The sequence below is a fragment of the Sipha flava genome, unplaced genomic scaffold, assembly GCF_003268045.1.
Source record: "Sipha flava isolate LNK unplaced genomic scaffold, YSA_version1 242_pilon_pilon, whole genome shotgun sequence".
Lineage (NCBI taxonomy): Eukaryota > Metazoa > Arthropoda > Insecta > Hemiptera > Aphididae > Sipha > Sipha flava.
Window position 1 is genome coordinate 130,722 of NW_020272890.1, and position 25,341 is coordinate 156,062.

At 27.0% G+C, this 25,341-nt stretch overlaps 1 protein-coding gene across 2 annotated transcripts in view; it reads left to right on the top strand.

Moving 5' to 3' along the window:
* The window catches only part of LOC112684171 (follistatin-related protein 5-like), a 233,289-nt gene that overhangs the window by 13,294 nt on the left and 194,654 nt on the right, over positions 1–25,341 (top strand). For both annotated transcript variants that reach the window (XM_025555529.1, XM_025555528.1), the window contains exon 2: positions 14,372–14,455. In XM_025555529.1, coding sequence (XP_025411314.1) covers positions 14,387–14,455 — 69 coding nt within the window. In that variant the 5' untranslated portion in view covers positions 14,372–14,386. The remainder of the gene's footprint in view (positions 1–14,371; positions 14,456–25,341) is intronic.

Sequence of the window (25,341 nt, forward strand, 5' to 3'; positions counted from 1 at the left end):
TCAAGGACTTCCCATTGACTAGTTAGCAGAAGGTTTGGAGAAAAACGGAAATGTCGACGACCGTGTCACGAAAAGAAGGGCGATTAAGGCGAGTAGGAGATCCATTATTAAGTACACAAAGCTGCAAATTCTCGATAGCTGAATGAATGAGACAACCTTGATGATAATTCCTGTTGGAGCCCCAACATGAGTCATGACCATTGAGGTCGCCTCCAAACATGCAATAGTTATACATGATATTGAATATACTGTTTACAGCAGGTTGGGATAAATCAGAATGAGAAAGAATATAGCAGGACCAGTTATCCAATACCGGGCTATTGTTACATAGGATTTTCACTCCAACTAGGTTAATGTTATAACTAGCAAGTGATTGATATAATACAGGGTTGATGTCAAGCACTCGAAACTTGATGGAATTTTTAATGGCAATGGCGGCGCCACCATAGCCATCAGGTCTATCGTCTCTAACTAGACGATAACCAGGAATGTTAATTCGTTTATTAGGAAGAAGCCATGTCTCTGAAAAGAGGGCAACTGAAACTGAGTTAGATGAAAGTATATGCAGGATATCTATTAGACGTGCAGAAAGGCTCTTAGTATTCTATTGAAGGATAGTGAGAAGAGTGTTGGATGAATCGTTGATACTAGACATGAGAATGGGAAACAACTAGGAATCCGATCCTAAGATTAGATTGCATAGGATATTGACAAGAGATAACTCGATTAAATTAGACAGCGTTTCAGGAGATATTTGTTCCTGATTGTTAGAAATAATATTGGTAATGAAACTCGACAAGGTTTTAGCCATCTTTGTTAGGAGGGGCGTGGGAGCTGAGCTCTCTAGGAGATCTCGAGAGTCACCGTTATTTTGGGATTCAACGTAAGCTAGGAAATTACCATTAGGAGCTAATGGGGAGGAGATGGCGATTGATAAGGCTGAAGATCTTTGATTGTTGTTATTTTTTCTCTTTCTTTTTTTATGGTTCATTAAATTATTGTTGTACTTTAAATCTGGAAATGAGGGGGAATTACTAGTGAGATTGCAAAGAATTATTGTGGGTGCATTAGTACCGGAAGAGACATTTGGTGTAGGGCGATCATGAGAGACAACTTAAGAAAAAGTGTGAGCTTTACTTAAAAAATTATTGTTGTTGAATTAAACAGCTTCTGGGAAGGTTAAATTTTCGACAACCATAATTTTTTTGATTTTCTTCTGTTTGATCCACTCTGGGCAGTTTCTGTCTGATGAAATGTGACTGCCCTTGCAGTAAAAGCATATTGGGTCCGTGGCGGTAGCCGTGGGGCACGATAAGAAGTTGTGATTGGCTTCAAATTAATGTAAACACCGAGGTTTACTACAGCAGTACCGTCTTGTGTGGCCAAATCTTAAGCAATTGGAGCATTGAACCGGTGATCTTATACTGGGGGAAACCTTGATGCGTACTTTGTAAATTAAAATAAAATCAGGTATAGGTGATAAGAATTTTAATTCTACTTGGTTGAAGGTATGCATGCTATCATTAGCTTGACGTGGAATAATGCGACGAAAGGATGCAACGCAGTGATCTGAATCTAAACCAGCAAAGAAGTCCGATTCCGATATCAGCTGGTCTAGCCAAATAACACCTAGACTGTATACCAGTGTTGAAGAAATATAAGGAGTAAAGCCATTATTCTTAAGTGGGTTTTCTGAGAGACAAGTGTTGGCGTTAGTGACGCTGTCGAATGTCAGTCTAACTCTAGCGCCTAAAGCTTTGATTTCCGTAACACCAGTAACCTTTCCGAGTATAAGTTTGTCTATCTTCATAGGGTGCGATTTGCCTGGTTGTAAGTTTTTGTCGATAGCGTCAATTATTACGTATAGCGGGCCCTGATAGGAATCCGAGAACGAAAGTAAATTGGCATCGGTGATCGGATTATTTACAATTGATATACCTGAACTATCATTGCCATGACCGTACAAGGTAGTTTAATTATTGTCAATAAAATTGAATTGTGTATCGACGATTGAATTGTTATCTGTCACCGCATTATCGTGGACATTGGACTGCCGTCCGTATCGAAATTAAACTCTATAGAGTCATTACTATTAATGTGTCTAACGTTAGATATATCTAATATAGGTGGATTATCACTTATGGGCTTGAAATTAGGAGAAACCGGATTTGAATTGTTCTTATTTGACTCATTGTTCTTACCCTTTTTCGAATAGAGAATTCATGCAGAACAGGTTGTTTCCTCATTGTGGTTACCTTGAAGTTGGTGGTTTTGTGATCTGGAGGTTCGTTATTGCCGCCTCCCGAAGAAGACGACATTGTCGTGTATTAGATTAAAATAAATATATAAGCTATGCACCGCTGATAATAGAGCAAGCAAGCGATATGCGTCAGCACAGGTAGAAGGTCGAGCCCAAAGTGTCACAATAAGTTATTATGTGAAAGAAGATAATATAATAATAAGATTAGTGAAATAATAATGCTCTTAAATAATAACGATCGGAAAAAAAAGCGATAATGCCGGCAGTCCGACGCGTGGTGCTATGCTGGGAGTTCCGAAGTCCGACAATAGAAAAATACGATATTAAAAGTAATTAGTAAAGATCGTAGAGTTATAATAAGATATTTACTAATGTCAAATTCAAATTATTTAAATTATAATGTACGTAAAAAAAAATTATTCAAATAAAACATTTATGAAAGCTATAAAAATATAAAAATTTTTCCCGTCATTTTTTTTAGATCCCACTTGACAGGAGGGGCACGTGCCCCTGGATTCGCCACTGCGTTTGAATCATTGCCTTGTTTTTTATTTTATTTTTATTTTATCAGTATTAGCTTGTGTATTTATGAACTTGATTGCGATTGTCACATAATTTGATAGAGATAAAGGCGTGGCCACGGCGCGGCTCAATAATGATATTATTCGATTACGATGAACGTGACAAGGTAATGCAATACAGTGGGGAGTTAATATTAGAGTGATTTGATATTTTAATTTTTAATTTTTGAGTTAACATACAAATTTAAATTATTTATAACAAAATAAAATACAGATTCGTAATAAGAGCAGTCGAACATACTTTTGATTGATAATATATATTAAACTTTTATTTTTATTCTCATTAGTTTGAAAGTTATTTTTTTAGTTCAGCGTTCGCCTCATCATATCAGTTAAACAGTCAGAAAACCCAATATTTCCTGGTAGTCGTGATATATTACAGCCTATCATTCGCACCATAGATAATAAATAATAAATATACATTTATAAAATTACAGTTTAAATATTTTAATCAATATTTTATTTATTTCATTTATATATTTAATGTGTAACGTGTGTAAAACGTTTATTGTAACATTTTAATCATCAGGAATATATACATGGAGGGAAGGTAATAAGGACTCACGCTCACAATTAGATACATAAAATAATTTAAATACTACCATAATTTTCAAGTTTTAATTAAAGTAAAGAGGATCAATAATGTACATATAACCATATAATATTTTATATTATATTGTTTGTTAGAAATTAGCAGTGATGGGCAATCGTTATTATATAAATCGGTTCTTTATTAAATATATAAAATTTAACATATGGTTTGAACAAAAAAATGGTAACGAAATAAAAATACTTTTAAGACCATCAAAAACATTGAAGATTGTTCAAATTAATTCATTAGTTTGCTATTAAACAATGTTCTTTTTTTCCATTGTTTAAATTCTATATAAATGTTTGTATGCACATTTGTCTTGATACGCAGTGATCGACTTGAGGGGGGGGGGGGCACAGGAAGACAGAGTACTTAATAATAATAATTTTAGCGTCTCTCTACTATTATTATGTTATAATTATAACGCTTAACAAATTTTGAGGACGCTTTTTTTTTTTAAAGTAAATAGAATATAACTTCTTTAATTTTTCCAAGTCGACCACTGTTGGTACATATATATAGTTGTAAATGAATAAAAGTGTATTTTCAAGTTTGTTATCATTATTATTTTAAGATCAGGTATGCATGGTTGTTGGATATTTTATTCTCTAAAAATGTTAACGTAATTTCTTTGCTTTTATGTATATAGAGTAAATTTTCAAAATCTATCCTTAATAATCACTGATTAACAATAATATAAAAAAGTAGTTAAAATGTAATCAACATAGATTATAGTTAAAATCAAGGTACTCTGTATAGTACATCGTAATTTAAATACAACTATAATAGTATATAAATATATATGTATAAATATATATAATATGCCTAAAAACATATATGCTGACTTATAGAAGCAATTAAGCAAAGAATAAAGGCTCGTGGTATACTTTACGTGCGAAAATAGATTTTTTAGCAGTAGCCTCTCCAATCGGCCATTATATTTATAAATTATGCAAATAACTATACATTTTCTTAGTTTTATTTTTATTTTATCACTATTTAAGTGCAATATTGTTATTTTTACGACTCAAACATTAAAATAAAGTGACATAGTGATTTGCTAATTAATATTTAGAGTAGAGCAGTGAAAACTTTTTGTTCATTCGATTATATATTCAAAATGGCCAAACAAAGTGAACAATTTATAAATTAGTATTTGTTTATTGATAAAATCAGTATATATTATGTTATTGAATATCATTTTTTAATATTTTATTTACATTTCTTTTATTCTTTCATTTATTTTGTTTCTAATTTAAATAATTATATCATTATTTATATCTATATTTCAACAAAAGCAAACCTGAGTACCTATTTAATTGTTTCGTAATTTTATTTTGCTAATGTTCCTTGCTTTTATTGAAACTTTATAAAATTGCAGTAAGTTACTACTATTATTTTACATCAGTTGATCAATTATAAATTTAATGTTCTTATTAGTTAAATTATGAACGAATATTTTGTTCATGTATACGATATGAATTATTTATATCTAGTGGTGGAACTATGGGGAGGAAAACCCGAATTCATCCCCGGGCATAAAATGTTTGAGAATGTATGTTTTGTAGTATATAATCTATTGTTGACTTTTTGTTTGATATTTTTAATTATTGATGTGCTTAAAGTTTAATAAGTATAATTGTATGCTAATTATATTAGTAAGATAAAAAAATTGTAGAAATGGATATTTGATTCTTGGTCAATGATAGGACGTAATTTTAACATTTTCCTCGGGTGGTAGAATGTCTAGTTTCACCTTTGTTTATACCTATGTAGATCTTATAAATTATTGATGTACCTAGTTAAAAAAAAAGCTGGAAATATTGCGTTTGTGTTAAATATTTATTCAAAAAAAGTTTAATTATTACTTTATTTATTCATTTTATAATACAGTAAATTTTTTCAGGAAATGGTTTGTAATAAGATTCGTGACCATGCACAATGAAACTTTGTAATTTTTTTTACTTAAAAAGTAACATGCCTTTGGTAAATGATCCATTCTGGTGTCATAGTGAGAAAAAAATAAGGGTTGCTCTTCAGAAGGTGTAAAAAAATAAAACAACAGTACTTAATTTCTTGCGCTATGAAAAAATTCACGACACAATATTATACATTGTACTACAGTATGATTTGTTTTTATTCAGATTGAAAACAGTTTTCTTTAAATATGTGAAATTAATTCTTCTTCTTCCTCTGGCACTTAGTACTTTCTAAGAGTTTTAGTTGCCATCACAATATCTCTCCATTTTTCACGGTCCTGAACTACTTTTCTCCATTACTGCACTCCCGATATTTTGAGGTCTTCTTCCACAACATCCAATCACCTTTTCATGGGTGTCCCTCGAAGTCTCTTTCCCATTGGTTTCCAATTTAGGATTGTTCTACTTATATCATTCTCGCTTCTCCACATCGCGTGTCCTAACTATTGGATCTTTTGCCCTCATATGACATCAATTATAATGAACTAAATATTAGTTCATATCAAATAATATTTTAATTCATTTTTAATTTTATATACTAGTTATTAACACTACAAATATGTAACTACAATAGTAATTATATGGCTTATTAAGTACTAATAGCTTATTTTTAACCACATCAAGTGATAGGAGTTTTAGAAATATTGAACATTTTTTTTTTTATTTAACAAGTACACATTTATGTGTATTTCAAGGATTATAATCTTACCTAACATGTGAATTACAATTTCAAATTATTGCATTTTTTTTTTTTATTTTTTTATTGGTTAATAGTTATAACTCTAGTAAGAAACATACTAGTAACTGAGTATACAAGTATACAAGTACTACTTATATAGTGATATAATCATAACATTTATTATTACCAATATTATAAATTCAATCATTTTCCAGAGTAACGCTAAGAGTCCAAATGATTTATTATAGAGTAAATTGTTAATAAATACATTAAGTACTATATTTTTATAAACGTTATGAGTGAATTAATATTTACACATTTGATGAAATCTAAACTGATATTTCACAGTTTACGATGAAGAAAAATAACATCAGCAGGGTTTAATAATAATACATTTTATATAGTTTATGGTGGAAGATATCCCTGGGGTAGAATAAGAATACATTCTTAGTAGTTCATTCATGTCATAAGAGATGAAGAATCTATTAAAGGAGACAGAAATATTTAGAAAGCGTAATTAACAATAATGGAAGATGTGCAAAGGAAACAAAAAGTAAAATAGTGCAAGACAAAAAATAGTATTTCTACTTAAGAGTAAATTATTAAAATCATAAAATGTAGATCTAAAAACGGTTAAAAAAGGGTTGTTTTGTCATTTTTTGAATATATTCAAAAAAATATTGCATTTATTTTAAAAATATATAAAACATATATTATAGATATTTATATTTTTAATAAAAAAAATATTCATACAATTTCTCATAAATCTATTATTTCCCAAGAAAAATGATAAAATATCGAATATTATATTTATTTAAAAAAACGACTTTTTATAATTATTTAAATATATTAAAATAATGGTTGATGATACGATAAAATATCTTAATATCTTATATACAATTGATAAAAAATTTAATTTCCTAAAAAAAAGTTAATTAGCATACATTTCATTGGATTGACAAATTTAATGTATCTAAAATGTTATTATGTTAATTCAAGAGTTTCATTAATAATACGTTTTAATATAATACAGTTTATATAATGTCTTATAAATCTATTAGTATTATTATCTATTATTTATTATTTCATAAGAAAAATTATATGATAGCAATTATTATTATAATTTTTTTTATATAGTTGATTTCTTTCAGTTATTTTAAAGATCTTGGACATGGTGGTTTTTTTACAATCTGGGAATCACCGACGATACTCGCTCACTACTTGCAGTAAATATTGCTTCTGGTCTTCGCTTTTAGTTATTAACTTGCTATAATCTTCAATTAATTTCGCTCCTCGCTCCACAATACCATTAACTACAGTTAAGTTATTTACTAATTCTTTTCCTTTTATATATTGATAATTTTCGTTCCACAATTTCGGATATAAATCCAAAAAGTCTAACATCATACCAAATTTATTAAAAAAAATTACTGGATTGATTTGATATAAAATTATCGATATCTTTATTAACATAATCGTATATTTTATTTGATTATAAAATTATTCGTTTTTTGTATTCTGATTTGACATCAAAAGTCTTCATTGCTTTAACCATTTTTGCCTTTATTTTCAGTGATACATTATCACCAAAAAAATGCTTATTATATTACTTCTGGTGTTAAGTATCACAAATTACGACACATTTTATTTAATGTTCATTTTGAAATTTGTATATCAATGACCTCGTACAATATTAGCTCTTTAATAAATTGTAAGTTCATGTTTGGTGCCAGAGTAGCAGCTGGAGCACAATATAACTTCAAGTTTCAAGTATATGATGTCTACATGATAAATATAGTATATCACATTTTAGCCGTTGCTCTAATAATATACAAGTGCCTTTTAGTCAACCCATGATGGATGTGGTTGTATCACAACATAAAGCTTGTATGTTTTCGGTTAAACCCCAATTTTCAAGAGCCTGATATATGGTACTCCTATTGCTTGATTTTATCTAGTGATAGATATAGGTTCTGGTACACCAAGCAGCTGCTCTTTGCCTTGAAATTATATTACTATTGGTATTCCTATAGGCGGTTAATCATTTTTTTTCTTTATAGTGAGGAAAGAAGTTTACCATACCATAATCTCAACTGTAACATATTATCCGATTCCGATACAACTATTAGGTACAAAATATTATCTACTCGTATACAATGTATTATTATCATAAAATGTGTTATTTATAAAACTATTAAGTTACGACAGTAACATTTTAGCTTGACACTTTCAATTTACACAGTGTTTCAAAATACAAATATTAAAAATGTATATAACTTTATAAGCTCTAAATAATAACAAATGTACAAAAATAATAATATAATAATAAAAAATTGATTTTTTTAAATAAATAAAATATACAATAGTACCTATATAATTTTTCTTATGAAATAATAAATAATAGATAGTAATAGATTTATAAGATATTGTATAAACTGTATCATATTAAAACGTGTATTATTAATGAAACTTTTGAATTAACATGATAACATTTTAGACACATTACATTTTTTATGTTAATTTAACTGTTACAATAGAACAGTCAATCCAATGAAATTTAAGCTAATTAACTTTTTTTAGGAAATCAAATTCTTTATCATTTGTACATAAGATATTTTGTCGTATCACCGACCATTATTTTAATATATTTTCATAACTGTAAAAATCGTTTTTTTTTTAAATAATTAAAATATTCTATATTTTATCATTTTTCTTGGGAAATAATAGATTTATGAGAAATTGTATGAATTTATTTTTATTAAAAATATTTAATATTTTTGATCTGTTTTAATATATGTTTTATACATTTTTAAGATAAATGCATTATTTTTTTGAATATAATCAAAAAATGACAAAACAACCTTTTTTTTTACTAATTTTCAACTATCTTGGGGCACGTGAAAGAAGTGAGTAATCATGACCAAATTTAACCCGAATTACTTTCTTATAGTAATGAACAAAATTAGGGGGTAAGAAATCAAAAATTCGTAAGTTCAAAAATAAGGACCACCCTAATATATATATAATAAGTGGGTGGTCTTTATTTTTCGATCTCAGATTTATTCAGATTATATTCTCCAAATATATTTGAATAGTGATAACAATAAATTATATATATTATATATAGATATATAGTTCGATAACATTTTAATTTTTGATTTTAATTCTTAAAAATCTTATTCAATACCTACTCCTTATAATAAAACAATAATAATAATAATAATAAGTTGGTCTTTATTCATTGTAAAATATAGAAAATACATTGGCATAACTATTATTTTTATATGCTCTTAATGATGAAATCAGATACTTAAAAAAATTTAAAGGTTTGACCAAATATATATATATATATATATATATATATATGAATTTTAATTAAATGATATAAGTCATTATGTTGTTTAAAAATATTAACCATAAGAACTTGAAATATAAACTAGGGATAAGTACTTATATTACGAGCTATATCATATAATTAATTATATGACTGTCCTCGTATTATTATCTATGCGTATTATAATAATTATTTTATGAAATTAAATTAATTAAATCAAAGTCTAAATATTATACTTATTTCAATACGATATCTCATTGTTTAATAGGGGCGTAGTGTATATTTAAGCACTGTAAGTACTGCTTGCACTTAAAAAAAATGAATAATTTTATTATATCATAATCGAGACTAAAAATTTGAGTATCTTTTATTTTTTTTTACTTTTAATAATTATGAAACAATTTAAAATGTATGAGATAATAAGATAACAATGTTTTTAACGAACACAGCATTGTTGTGGCCATCGGACGTCACTTTTGACAGTGGAAAATGTTTTACAACTGCTTGTTACGTGTGTTCATAGATAAAAAGATATTCGTTCAGTGTCGTTGATGGAACCTCCTTTATACACTATTTGTTAGTTTTAATGATTTCGCATTTATCAAAGTACCACTTGGTTTATTTACGTATGATCTTATTAATAGTTCGTTTTATTTTTATTTCTGGTGCAAGTGAAGTGTTTCAAAAACAATTGTTTCAAAAACAAATTGTTTTCCATTATAAAGTAATGGAAGACTTTACTCAAAAACCAAAAAGAATTGATTTATTATTTAGATAAGACAATACTCTATGTTTTAAATAGGTATAAAAGTTAAACTTTAGTTCATTAAGTAAAAAAAACATTTTAAGTGCTTTAATTTTTTTCATTAAATGTAGTAGACTATATGTATAATCTTACATCTTAAATATATCAACTTTTGTACTTCTATTTTCTCGAAATCCACTCAACTTCACTCAGGGACGGATTCAGGGGGAACCTAGGGGCACAGCCCCTCCAGACATATTATTTCTCAATTTTTTTTATAATTCTACACATCGTGATATTACTATTGATGATCAATTTCCATCAACAGCAATGGACGCCTTAAATAAATGTGATCCAAATATATTTCTTACAGTATACTAGCTTCTAAGTATAGTTTGTACACTATCAATGAGTGTAGCTAGTTTAGTTGTTGATGTTATACATCATAGTTTTACTTTTGTTGATAATAAATTATAATTAAGATACAGTTACGTTTCAAATATGCGCGTTGTGCCATAGAGCCAACGAACGAAAGGAAATGAGGGTCTCCACGTCTTTAAATATGTGTAAGTTTTTTTACATTTAAAGTATTTAGTTTATACACCTATAAGAGGCTATTGTTTAGAAAAGAGTGAAAGTTAACTAATTGAAAATTGAAAGTGGTTATAGACGCGTGCGTAGTATGAACATGTGTTTTTCTCAACGATTATTAATAATTATATATTGTGATATATTAAATAATTCAATATTGCCATATGGCTTATATATTTATATATTTATAACCTAACCTAACCTATATATATATATATATATATATATATATATATATATATTTATTGTTAATTTTTATTGTGTTATACTAGGGCATACTACAAAAGTTATGAGTTTATCATAAAACCTTATAAAATCTAATCATAGCTGTGAATTTGGTGGATTTTAATCAAAATATTAAAATTATTATAATACATTTCTCAATATAATCCAACCCATTACCGTTCTAAGTATCTAATATATTTTAGCTATGTATAATATACATTGTATATACGCATGTTTACATTTAATATATTTTTGCTAACTATGTTAAGGGATACAATTTGTATTTAAAATTGAATGAAGAGAACTGAAATAAAGTATGTTAAATCTAATAATAAACTTAGAGCTTACAATTTAATCATTGAAAAATAATTCAAACATCTAATTAAAATTCTCAGCCGTAATTATTTAATTTTTATATGATTTTATTATTTGAAAGGTGAAACTATTGTGATAATATAATACGTCTGAACCAGGTTAAATAGAATTGTGATATTAAATATGGCTAATATTACAAATAAAATGTTAAACGAATATATTTACCGCAGTTTGTATTTATATACACATTACTTCTATTCCTTCCAGTATTTGCATAGTGATAACATTGATTTTGACTTCAGAGAAGGATATTTATCTGATTTTCGCACCAAAAATGATTTACAATTCCTCCGTCCAATTCATTATTTACAGACTGTCCTTGTGTGTCGCTTCCCCGCTCGTGTCTTTGAACGCGTTTATCGGGGTGATACGTGCTCGTCGTGGCAGGATAATGCGTGCCGGCGGGTGGATGAACCAAGAAAGTCGGGAAATAAAAAGAAGAAAAAAATACATATAACATTTTGATATTGATTTTGTTTTTTTTAACCGATATATTTATACATATATATATATTCATTCACGGCCGTAGATACATGTGTGTAGGTTAGTTGCAGTGTTGCGTGAACTGAGTGGTATAATATGGTTGTGTGCAGTAATATCTATACTACACTCACCACTACTACACAGTATACGACAGTGGTCGCAAAGCTATAAATAAATTATTGCACGTCGTTGTTTGTTATTGAAGAGGAGGATCGTGGGGGAATCGCAACGGAACGATGTATAATAATATATTTACACGTTAGAGTGGTAGGATTATCGATAAGGGAAAAGAGGGTGAGTGCAAATGTAGGTTGCTATGATGATAGGGAAAAAGTGCGGAGAAGGGAAGAAAGGACTCCAAAACAACAAGGAACGTTTTTATCCCGTGCCACCGGACCCTCCCACTGACCGCCAAAATTCCGTATCGTCGGCAGTGCATTTTGCCGAATGTCAAACGCAGCACCGATGCCGAGAGTCCCCAAAGGTCAGAGGGTTTTCAGATTGAATGACAGCAGCGTTCTGCACCCCGAACAATCAGTCCATCTGTCTGTTGGTTTTTTAAGGGTTAAGACGAAATTAAACGATTTATAGCATTATAAAGGATTCAATTGTCATGATATATAACGAACGAAAATCAACTTGCGTACTAAAGCACCAAGGTTACTATTGATATTTTTTTTTCAAAGTGCAGGTAGTATATATTTCGTATATTACAGCTTTTTCACGGCTTCTCGAAAGACAATGAAAACTGAGTTTAGTGTTTTACTTTTAAATTTAAGTATACGCTTATAGAACGTTATTTGGTTTTATCAAAACGTAAACGCCATTTTATTGTATACGATGTACGTATATATTGTGAATTTTTTTACGTATTATAATAATTAATGTCACCCGGTTGTTGTCAGGTTTTAAAACTGTATATATCTATAAATGAAAAGTTCATTCGACATTCAAAGTTTATGAGCAAAAAATGATGAGACATACTAAGTACAACTTAGTAATAAACAATATCAAGTATATGCATTTAAAACCCGTAGTACAGAGTAGGTTAGTACACTGACCTAACCACCATACTAATTTTTATTTCATAAAATTAATTTATTTCCAAAACTAAAACTAACCAACTTTGATATTTTTTTATTTTTTATTAAAATTAACATATTGTTATACGATTAATTTTTTTTTCAAAAATAAATTGTGATTCTAAAGTATATTATGAAAACTAATTTTTTTCTGGTAATTTTATCAAAACATTTTGGGAAATAATCGAATTATCTAGTTGTAGCGTATTGAAAAATGTATAAGTTTTAATGAAATATCAAATAATTAAATCAGAAAATATTTTCTAAACTTTCTGTATTTCATATTATACAGTGTTGGAGTTTTTTCATTTAAATTATTATTTTTATTTATTTGATTTTTCAATAGTAATAAATATATTCTTGATTTAAATTTATCAATAATTTGAATAAATTAATAAGACGTGTAAAATAAATAAATTAGGATTAGTTTTAAATCATTGTCGGCAAATTTTCTTTTAATTATGTGTGCCTTGACAACAGTACTTTTACGACTAATTTATCGATGATGTTTTGAATAAATGTATCCTCGTCGCTTTTCTAAACGTAATGGTTTTTATGACTTTGAAATAATGTAGCTGGTCTTATGGGAGGGTGTCGTTTTTGGTTTCACATTTTACGAGAAAACTTTTTTTAAAATTCTGTTACCGAAGGAACATTTTTTTATTTATTCATTTTATATTGATTAATGGGTCAGTTTATTCGTGTTCAAGGGACTTTTTATTTTTATGCAATTGTAAAAACATTCTTATATAACGTGTAAGATGGTTTACGAAATTCTTTAACGATGTTCGTGAAGTTGGCCTAACTATCTTGTGACAATGTTGCACTATTACCATAAGTATTTTAGTTTTGGTCTTTTTCAAAATTATTTGATCCCGGTGATCTACGGAATGTGCAGTATGCAGAATTAAAATATGTTAATAGATAGGTGGGTATATTTTAAGGGTAAAAATACACTTTCACTAGCTTTTCACACAATATATATATTATGAAACACAGAATTAACGTGATTTTTAAGTTTCGACTGACAGTTTACAACAATTGTTTTTGCAGGTGGTAGTACGATTAAGCTATAACTATGGAATAAATGATTAATTTTTAACTGTAAGTTATTATAAAACACTTATATAACTACTTGTTTTATAAAAATGCAATTTTGCAGTTATACAGATACTAAATATTCAAAAATTATTTTTTTAAAAAGTTCAAGGATTAAAAATACGAATTATTAGTTTATAATTAATGATTTTTCTAACTTATAAGTATTTTTAAAAACATTAGTGACTATAGCATAATATACTCATCGTGGTGTTCAAAATTGTTATTATATAGAATAGTGTTTCTATAGTTTTATTTGCAACTGAAAAAACTGAACACATTATGTGATATATGTTACTTTTTAATAATAAATACCTATATGATCTTATGATTGATTCTTTTTACAGACCGGCTAAAGAAATATGATACGCATAGTGTGGCCAGTTTTGTTGTTAGTGCTGATTTCAATCACTACAGATGTCAATGCAAAGGTAAATAATAATATTTGTTCAGTAGATATTTTTATACTTAGTGGTATTAAACAACTGTAACAATTAAAATAATATGAATAAAACGAGTTCACTTGCTATGTGATAATTTTGGGTAAATCTATGCTTAGTTTATTTTGTCAAAATATCTTTTAAAAGACCTGCAATTAGAGGCTTTTAGGAGAGGGTAAATGTAAAACGACCAGAATACAAATTGGCCGAGCGCCATTTTAAATACTCCTTTCCTTTTCCATATCCTATATAATACTGCCCTTTACCGAGAACGGAAAACTTAGAGGAAACTATAGCTTTTATCCGAACAAACCTTTATGGAATATAGAACTCAAAGACCAGATATTTTCGAATTGTAATTAGAAGTTTCGGGAGAAACAATAGATTGAATAAGAACAATAGGCAAATGGTGTCTAAAAGGTCTAAGTTATTATATGTCATCAAATTTAATTTTGTGTTTGATTTTAGTTCGTAAACATCGTATTAGATGACCATATAGTATTGTGGTTTTATTTAGTACAAAGTTAATAATTGTAAGTTATAATTGGTATTTGTTAATTACATGCTAATGTTATAATAATGTTTCACAAGAAGTTTATTTTAATACGTTTAATTAGTCCATATATTACCAATTTATCTTTCGTATTTATTCATGAAATTTAAATATACATAATAATTCAAAATAAAAATTTGTTTATATAGTTATATAAAAAAATCAGTTGTTATTTTGAATCATAGTTGTTTAGATTTAAATATTAATTGATTATAAATTCTTAGTATGAAGAATATAAGAGTATATTTTTAATTAAGTTACTTAGTTTTTACTTTAATAAACTTTACTAAGTTTTTAACTAAGAGTTAAAAACGAATAAGATGACAATTGATAAAGGATCTGTGTTATAATATCCAATTTTCAGTATTGTATGTACCAAAGAAAAATAATTTTAACTTGAATGACTCATTCGTCGTTGAAGAATAGGATTGTTATGCATGTATTATACTATTCCCATAGCCCAAGGGAAATATCAGTTGTACCTACTCCAAATCTACGACGAAGTAACGTTTAAATCCATTTTCATATCGACGAGCATGTCTTTTCTTTTACTACGTGGTTTTTACACTATATAAAGTTTGTGAGGGACATATATATTCTTTATTTCAACCAATAGGGGAGAAACAATCTTATTATGTGTATTTTCAAATATGCATGTTGATCCGCAGTAAACGCAACCCATATTTCAATGAGGATTATTTGTTTTTGGAGGTAACTGGAAACTATTTGTATAGTTTCTCCATGACCATAATTTTTAACTTTAATTTTATTAAAAACCACAATAAGTAATAATAGAATTTTGTATATTATAAATGTTTAAGTAATCGTAATACGAGTAATAATAAAAACAATTTTCCTTTGATTTAATTTTTCATATTTTTCTAGTAGTAATATATATACGAGTATTTAATAAATTGTTTTATATGTTTATTTAGATGCTAAATGCAATCTAAAATCTAAAATTCTATATTGAAATGTTTTTTTTTTTTTTTGTAAATCTTTGATATCTCGTTATTTAAAAAGAAAATTGGTAAAATGTCTAGCACTTTTTTTACATAAAACCTAAAGTCAATTGGAACGTTAAATTTCTATTGTGTCGGTGAATATGTATGGTTTACAAAATACATTTAATTTGTTTGAGTTTAATTTTTTTTAAATCTCATTATTTATTTGGTATTACTTATATTTTAGAATGCCATTGAAACTTTTTCTTAATACTATTTTATTGATATTTGATTATATTAATCAGTTCAGCTTTGATTTATATCTTGTTGATTGATTTTATTTCGTCTTTATCGATTTTTTTTACAAATATTTTGAATAAAAATTATTAAACAAATAATTTTATAGCATTGAAGTATAGGATGTACATTTGTGATAATTCATTAAGCTTATTGATCGTTATGCGGTGGAAAACAATATAAAATCATGGAATATATTAATAAAATATATTATTTAATAGTTATATGACGTTTTGTCATTACATTTTTTAAAAATTTATAAAAAGAACATATATGTGAATTTATGTTATAACATCTTTTAAAATTAATTTTTTTACTTTTAAAAATGAAAGCCAGCAATAAGTTTGAAAAAGTTTTTGAAAGAGATGACAGTTGAAGAATGGAAATTAGAAGAATGTTTGTATCGAGGTATAATTTATATTTTATACATAAATTAGGAAGAAGGTTTGAAAAGGAATGTAGAATTAAAATGAAAAACCGAGAAGTAATTGAAAATGATGTGATGGATATTATATGTTAGGTTACTTCATTTTCATGAAGTGTGTAGAGGAAGAAGGAATTTAGTAAAAGATAAAACGAATAGAAGTGGGAAAAAATTATAACCAAAGCAAATTTGTAAGATGGATACTATCGTAGAGCGGGAAAAGTCTTATTTTACTTTATATTGTTACAAACCTTGGACGCTAATAAAAAGATAAGATACTAGATAAAAGATAAAAGAAACTAATTCTGGGAACAAGTTAAAATTATAATAAGAACATGAATAAGTATAAACTAATGATGACAGATTATAAATAATAAGAACTGATTCAGAAATTATATATTGTATTTTATTCATAACTCGTAGCGACGAATTAATTTTACGCAATATTTAAGATAATACAAGTTTATATGAAAACGAACACACACACCCTGAGATCTAAATTATTAATATTAAGTACTATGTGAGACCTTTGTAATCACCTAAATAGTTATTTATATAAAAGAACGATCCTAAAGATTAGACGTTTTTTTTAATTTAATAACCGTATATATTTTGTTAGTTGTTGTTCATTTTTTATACAATTCTAAAATTTATATGTTGAGTTATTAGAACAGTTATATATTTTACTTTAATAATAAATCTTCCAAGTTCTCAGTTCTTTGCTATTTATTGCTTTGTAATATGATGTTTTGTACTTTTTAAATATTTATTAACTTATTTTATTTTTATTTTCATATAACTATAACATTAACTGTGACATTATAAAACGATTATTTTAAATTATTTTAGTATCATTATAATCGATGAGATCTTAAAAGATAATATAAATTAAGTTTGAATACGGAGATTAGGGCTGTATGTAAATATATTTAGATTGAAGGAGAAAAAATTTCGTAAATATTTGCTTTTGGCCAATGGTGATAACCCTTTTTTCTACACATCACTTTGGAATCAGGTTTTATGAAATTTGATTGATATAAACGAACTTCTTTAAACGGGTTAAATTATCCCATATTCTTATAGTGGAGACTACATTTACTGAATTAATTAAGTACTGTATTATATTTTGTTTGTCACCTTAATACTCATATCAGAGCTCGGAAGTTCTAGCAAATGCATATTTTTCTTGATTCATCTTAGAACATCCAAAGTAAGATACAAATATGTTTCACACTACTCGGATATCATACACAAAATTAAATTTTGCTATTTTTTTTGCATATTTACGGGTTTTATTGCTATTTTGCTAATTTAGGGTTTATATTTTCGGGTATATTTTTACATAATATAGGAAATAATCACATTTTGTTGATAATGATTGTATTTCCTTGATTATGTTTTTAAAAAATATTTTAATTATAGGAAATAAATAGACGTCATCAAATATTATTTTATGTTTTCATCGACAATTTGATGTATTAATAGTAAGTGACGTCTTGTTATTCCTTTATTACATCATTGCATTAGATTATCAAACATTTTAATAATTTAGGATAATTTCCAAGGTAAATATATAAAATAATTTAATAATAAGTACATTTTTACAAATATATTTAAGTAATTTAATATTTTTGTTAACAATTTATAATTCAATTAGTCCAGACTGTGTCTAATGAGCCCAACAATTTGTAAAATTACATTTTTTTCAAGATAAATGCATGTTTTTTGATTTTTCTTGCTATTTATAGCGTATATTTTAGAGTTTTTAAGTGCATATTTAAGAGTTAAAAAGTAACATTTTTAGTACTACAACTTCCGAGCCCTTCTCATTATACATTTTTACTTTCATCAATATTATATTTATTTTAAAAATATTTATTATTAGGTTCTGGTGTGTTAAATTATACTATTTTATTAATATTTGGACGTAATGTAACGGTATTTTAATTATTATTTCTATAATTTTTTTATTTTTATTTTTATTGATAATAATTACATGAACAATTTGGCTGTTAGTAAAAATATATTTTTGTTTTACTTTCAAGTATTTTCATAAAGTGTCAATATTTTAAAATTTTAACTATGTCATATTAAATATATTAAATAGTTGTGTAAACATATTATAAAAACATATTATTGCACAACTAGTTATTCAGTACAGACTTTAAAAGAGCAATTATTTGTTTATAAGTTAATAAAATTTAATTAGTCGGTAAATTTTAAGTAAACAAATTGTTGTCAGATTTAAAATTAGGTTTATATTTCTGCCATAAGGACTCAAAAGATAAGAAAAATAAATTGAAAAAGAAGTTTGATGAAAAGGCTACATATAAATAGATTGTTCCTCTGTGGTATTTATCAATGGACATTCTTATTTATTTGGTCATCGACCATTCACGACACACGTTTATCACGGAGCTTTTCCCAAACCCAGAACAATTTATCTTCGTCTCGATCCTGAACTTCAATTATCAATGATTTCCAGCGCATTTAAGTGAAATCCAATCTCTACCCTATTATTCCCGGCTAAGAAACTTGACGCTATCATGAGCTCTTTAGATATATAATAGAATATCAAATTCTTATAGCCATTGCTTATGGTCAATGTGACTTTTCAACTAAAGAAAAAAATGAACTTCTTAGTTATAAGACATATTACGAAGTGATGTTTAGATAACATTTCTGGAGGATTTCTTATTGAAATACAATTAGAAATCCTTATACTATAAAAGGAATTGATTTTTACCAAATATTATTAAAATACATTAATATATATTAATTATCATGTATATGATTTATATTTATTTTATTATTATTATTATTATTATTAATATTAATATAAACTCTTGTGTTAAGTAGGTATTTAATTTGCACTTATTATTATTGTACAACAATATCTGTGGAATATTATTTAATGTATAATTTTTATATCAGTTTTCGTAAACATCCAGCATATTTGTTTGCCAAAAAGAAAATTATTTAATCATTTGATTTCCTCTAAAATAATTCGTAGTTATTATTTTTACGAACAGTTTATCACCAAGATTTTCAAATTTTAAAAAATGAGTCATATCCATGAAAAGCTTGGGACCCTATAGTCCAATGTAATATTTTATATAATATGTACGTTACTCGTGTTTTTAAATGTGGCGACAGGATCCATAGACAATATACCTAGGTAAGCACATACAACATTTGCAATAGCAAATTATATTCTCTAGATAAGATTCTTAGTTCTTACTTGAGATGATATTATTATTTACGATTTCACGTTTGTTCAATTTTCTGGGAAAATCTGCAATTTATCAATTGATATCTTAGATGGCTAGATGATCCAAAATCCATTATAACCAAGTAAAGGAGTGTTGTTATATTGAGTGTATTGTTTGTACTTATAAGTTAACGATAAAATTGTTCACTAAGTTTGAATAAATGTTAAAGTTATATAGCAGTGTTTCACAACCGCTGTATTGCGAAATAAAGATAAATAAGTTACGAAATTTATTTAATGACACAAAATGTAAATTTATATTTGATACAATGAAACAAATATGCGTAATAACGTTATGCTGTTTAAATTTACGAATTTAAGAATTCATATTTAGTTTTTTTTAATTCAAATAAAATATTAATGCAAAAGTATAATATATTGTATAGCATTTTTGTTCGATCTTTACTTTGTTTTTTATGGTGAGTCGTGAAGTATGAAATATTTTAATAATATATCACCAAAATACAATCGTTGAGATATACTGCCTGTTGCCTGCAATTATTTTTGTATTGCTTTTGTCGAAATTTAATTCTTTCCGAAATATTTTTCATTAATTTAATTTATTATGGGCTAAAAAATATCGACAGAGGTATAACGTAAAACTTTTACTTGCGACATTCTCAAGATGTTTAACTACACGCTTATAAATGTATAAACTCGGGTCTATAATAATGAACTTTTTAACAGATATTTTTATAAATTTTTTTTTTATACTTTTTAGTTGTTTACAATTGTAGTAGCATTTCAAAGCAAAACATTTCAAATGTAAAATATACCTTTAAACTTTTTTAGTCAAATATCTTGACTGTTCAAAAGAAGTATCCTGGAATCTTGAGTTTTGTTAGGTCTAATGAACGCCCATGTATTTTATCATCTTAAAAATATGTAATGATTTTTAAAACATTAAAATATAAATATAGATACTAAATATAATTTTGTATATTTCTCGACTTGAATTTTTTGTTCTTTTCGTACATCTCTTAGTATTATTATAATTATAATAAATTATAGTTATATAATTTATAATTTATTTTATATAAAAAAATGTAAAACATTTTTTTGATTATTTTATAAACTTAATAAATTTTAATCTAATATGTTTTAATATGAATTTAAACTACGAAAAGTAAAGACCATATATAGTATTGTATTACATTTTTACATTTTTACAATTCCGTATTCATGCTACTTTATAAAATTATATTTAAATTTTCTAATTATATGAAATATGAGGGTATATTATAGGCACATAAATAATTATATTAAAAATGATTCTTTATTAATTTTTTTTAAAAAATTTTATTTTATTTAAAAAACAGAGTTATAGAATTAAGCACAATAAATATTAATGATAAGGTGATTTATATACAAAATGAAATGACACGATGAAAGAGGGTTCTAATGGAGCTACCTACCTGGTATATTAGAGAAGAATCATTTTGATAGACAATGTCTCTACACCAATTTCGTTTAAATCTTTGAGTGGTGTTATCAGGGGACTAGTGAAAAGCTAAGTGACTTATGTCGGGGATAGTATGGGGCTGATATTTTTGTGGCGTTTACGGTAAGCAATTTTTGTGACTTTGTTTACAAATTTGAATTTCAGGTTTGAGTGTAAGGTTTTGTTTCAGAAATACCAGGAAGATTTTATTAAAGTGCTTAAACAGATGGACTGGAACAATTGCATTTTTTGTAAGTTGCTTGGAGCAGCATTACCCCAAATTTGTAAATCATGATACCTTATTCAATTCAATTGCTCGATTTTCGCTTTAAAATTGTCAATTTTAGGTTTATTGTTTTCAAATTTTAAAAATATACTTTAACTCTGGTAATTATTATTTTTTTTTTTTATTATCAGTTTTTGTGTTTAATTTTTAAATTTAGAAATATTTAAACAATTATCAGTACATAGTGTGTACAGGATTTTACTTATACACATTCCCACACTCAAATACACATACCCTACTTTAAAATATAAACTACAAGTTTTTACAATTTTTATAGTTGTTTTACTTGATCAAATAAATAATAATTATTTATATATTTTAAATAAAATAGTATTTATAAAATAGTACTCAATAACTGTAATACTGATAAATTAATGTTATTGAACAATAACGAGTTAATAAAATATGAAACTGATGAAAATTATTAAACTAAAAATTAAATACCTGAATAATTAAGCAAAAAAATAAAATTATAATAAATAAAGAAATAAGTTTCGTTAGACGTATAAAAAGTTATAGCTCAAATTATATTTATATGTATTTTTTTTTTTTTTTTTTTGAGAAAAATTAAAACTTATAAAATATTAAGGAAGCTGGTTAACTGTTAAGCTGGAGCAGCCTATAATTTTTATGTATTTAGACATTTAGACCTATTTTAATTTTGAAAATTGTTTAAACTCCTTAGTTTCTTTTCTATGTTTTGTAGGAATCATTATTTTAATATTTTTTTTAATTATTTAATAATTCGTTTGTTAATTATTTTAATTATAAAAAATTTGAATCCAATTTATAAAAATAATTTGAACGAAAATCAAAAATCTGTTTCCTATAAAACATAGAAGAGAAGTTAAGAAATTAGAATATAATTAAAAAATTTAAATAGGACGAATTTTACTCCAGCTTTTGGCTATTATTGAATATTTGAAAAGAGAATATTAAAAGAGAATTATTTCATGCGTTCGATGTTGACTTGTGCATGCGCGTATGAAAATTAATGTTTTCCCGAGATTACGGAGGAGCAACAACCGCGATGTCGACTGATAAAAAAACTTATTCATTACCCATAATATTACACCTATACCCTACACCCTAACCCTTAAAGGTTTGATCCTACGATACGCGGCGCGGCGCGTCCTTTCCTAATGGTTGTCGGTATCTGTGACACACGCCATAGGAAATGTGAAGCGGCTCGAAATAAATGATCGGGAAGTGTGTCGAAATACGCGCCGTGGAATTGTGTAACGTCTAAACGATTGTCTGACGCATACGTGCGGTGTGGCATGTGTGGTGGCGTGGTACACAGGCGGATTACACACCAATTTCTGTGTGATTGTTTACTTCACCTTTACACACTTTAACATCACGGCGATTAGAAACATTTTATTTTGAATATGTACCTATTAAAAGGTCTGATAAGAGAAAAATTAAAATTAATACATAGGATAACAACAAACTAGGAATTTTAGTATGTTACATATATAGTATACATAATATGTTACATTATATTATATAATGACCTAATTAATTTAATACGATCATAAAATATATAGCCATTAGTCAAAAAGGTTATACCTATTGGCCATTGGTGCGACAACCGGGATGGATGATATTTTCTAACATCGGGCCCCAAGATTTAAAGAATGCCTCATTGTAGATGTAAGCTTGGAAGGTATATTTAACGTGGAAAAATTGAGTAGTGTATTTAATAAGTAGTCTTTATTGAACAAAAAAAAATTTACTAACACTTAAATAGTTATAAGGCTTCAGATTTATCTTATCATCAGGACCCTAAGATCCTAGTGGCGCTACTGCCAATTACCTATTGGCATTATACGGAAAAAAATAAGTAGACAGTATAAAAATTGTTTGTATTCATTATAAGAAGACTAATATTTAGTTGACCGTTGATACTTGACTTAAATTTTGTTTTTTTTTTAAAATTCTGTTGTTTCTGTCATTTATTTTATTATCGTAAATCCGGGAATTCTTAAAGTGGATTATAGGCAGGCGGTTGCGGTGGCGCGACAACGCGATAACGGAATACTCGCACTAACATTAATTTGTTTCTCACACATTGACATAGCTCAAGTATAAAAGCTATATGAAATGCCTAAATATTATTCCTTAAAACATACTATGCTCCAGTCTATCTAGGTAATTTTAATCATATAGATGGACAATTTTAATTTAATTTATTTCTTTAAAATTGTATTTTAAACAAAACCATGGATTTTTCAATTTTTCGAAAGTATTGTCTTATATTTCCATAAAAGTTGGTGTAGTTGATAAAATGATTAAGTTTTTCATAATCGTCCAATCCTAAAACATTTAATCGAGATATTGTGGTACTATAGTATTATTTTATTTACGTCTATATGGTAGTACCATCAGTGGCGGAGCCAGGAATTTTTCCCTGGGCAGACCAAAAGGAGACCAATATAAATTAGAGATGGCACAGTTGTATGATAGTTTGAATGAACGGGGATGGGAGGGAGGGTCGACAGAGGCTGGACTGCCCTGAGTGTCGTTTTTTAGACTCCGTATGGGGCAAAAATGTTATCGACAAATTTTAATCATAATTTGTAAGTTTTAAGTACATTATGTTTTAAACATTTTAGTATTGTTCAAACAAATATATAATTAATTTATAACAAAATATTTAATTACTTGTCGGTTGATATCGAATTTGTAACACCAAGTAATTCAGGAGAAACTTTTTTTTATTTGCTACATTAAAAAAAAATCGTTAAGACATTTTAATAAATAATGTATTTTGAAAAAAAGAAAAAATAATAAAAGATTAAAAGATAATGATAGAAGAGTACACGAGTACTCGACTAAATAAACAAAAACTGTGCTACAACGACAATTTAAAGGTTCACTATTCACTAGTTTCTAAGTGCTACATACCCACATTATATACTACGTTTACATGCATCCATTAATTCGTATTAATTTGATTCGTATTGAATCAATTCGAATTAGGTCACAAGTATACATACTATAGTAATACCGTATTAGGATAATACACTTCCACCAAACCAGTTTACGTGGCAACGTTTACATGCACAGTTTAAACCGATTTACCTTAATATTCGAATTAATAATTTCATTTAATCAATAAATTAATGAAAATTATCATTTATTATAACCACGAAGATTATAACCAAGGTGGATCTATATATATAATCTATATATAGATCCACCTTGATTATAAATTTAATAATTGATAACGTGTATTATACCTTATCACAACAAATTACCGCAATCCTGATTCGGTTGTTGTAGTATCATCCGTTTATATGCATTTTGAACTCCCGTAGTTATTTCCAATGCGCATTTCAAATGTGAATTAACTAAACCGTTTTAGGTAAACCGAATTGGTATAAAACTGAATTAACAGTCGTTTACATGCATTTAACTCCAGGAGTTAACTAATTCGAATTGAGTTAAATCGGTTTTAACTGTGCATGTAACCGCGGTAATAGACTGGACGTTGGTGTGAAGATATTATGTACCGATGATTGTAATCTAAACTTTACGGTCATATTTCAGAATTATCTAAAATTAGATTTATTTAATAATTTTGTCGCGATCCCGACTAAGCCGTTTCCGTGAACATCCATACCAAATATAAAACGTACACAATCTATATTATATC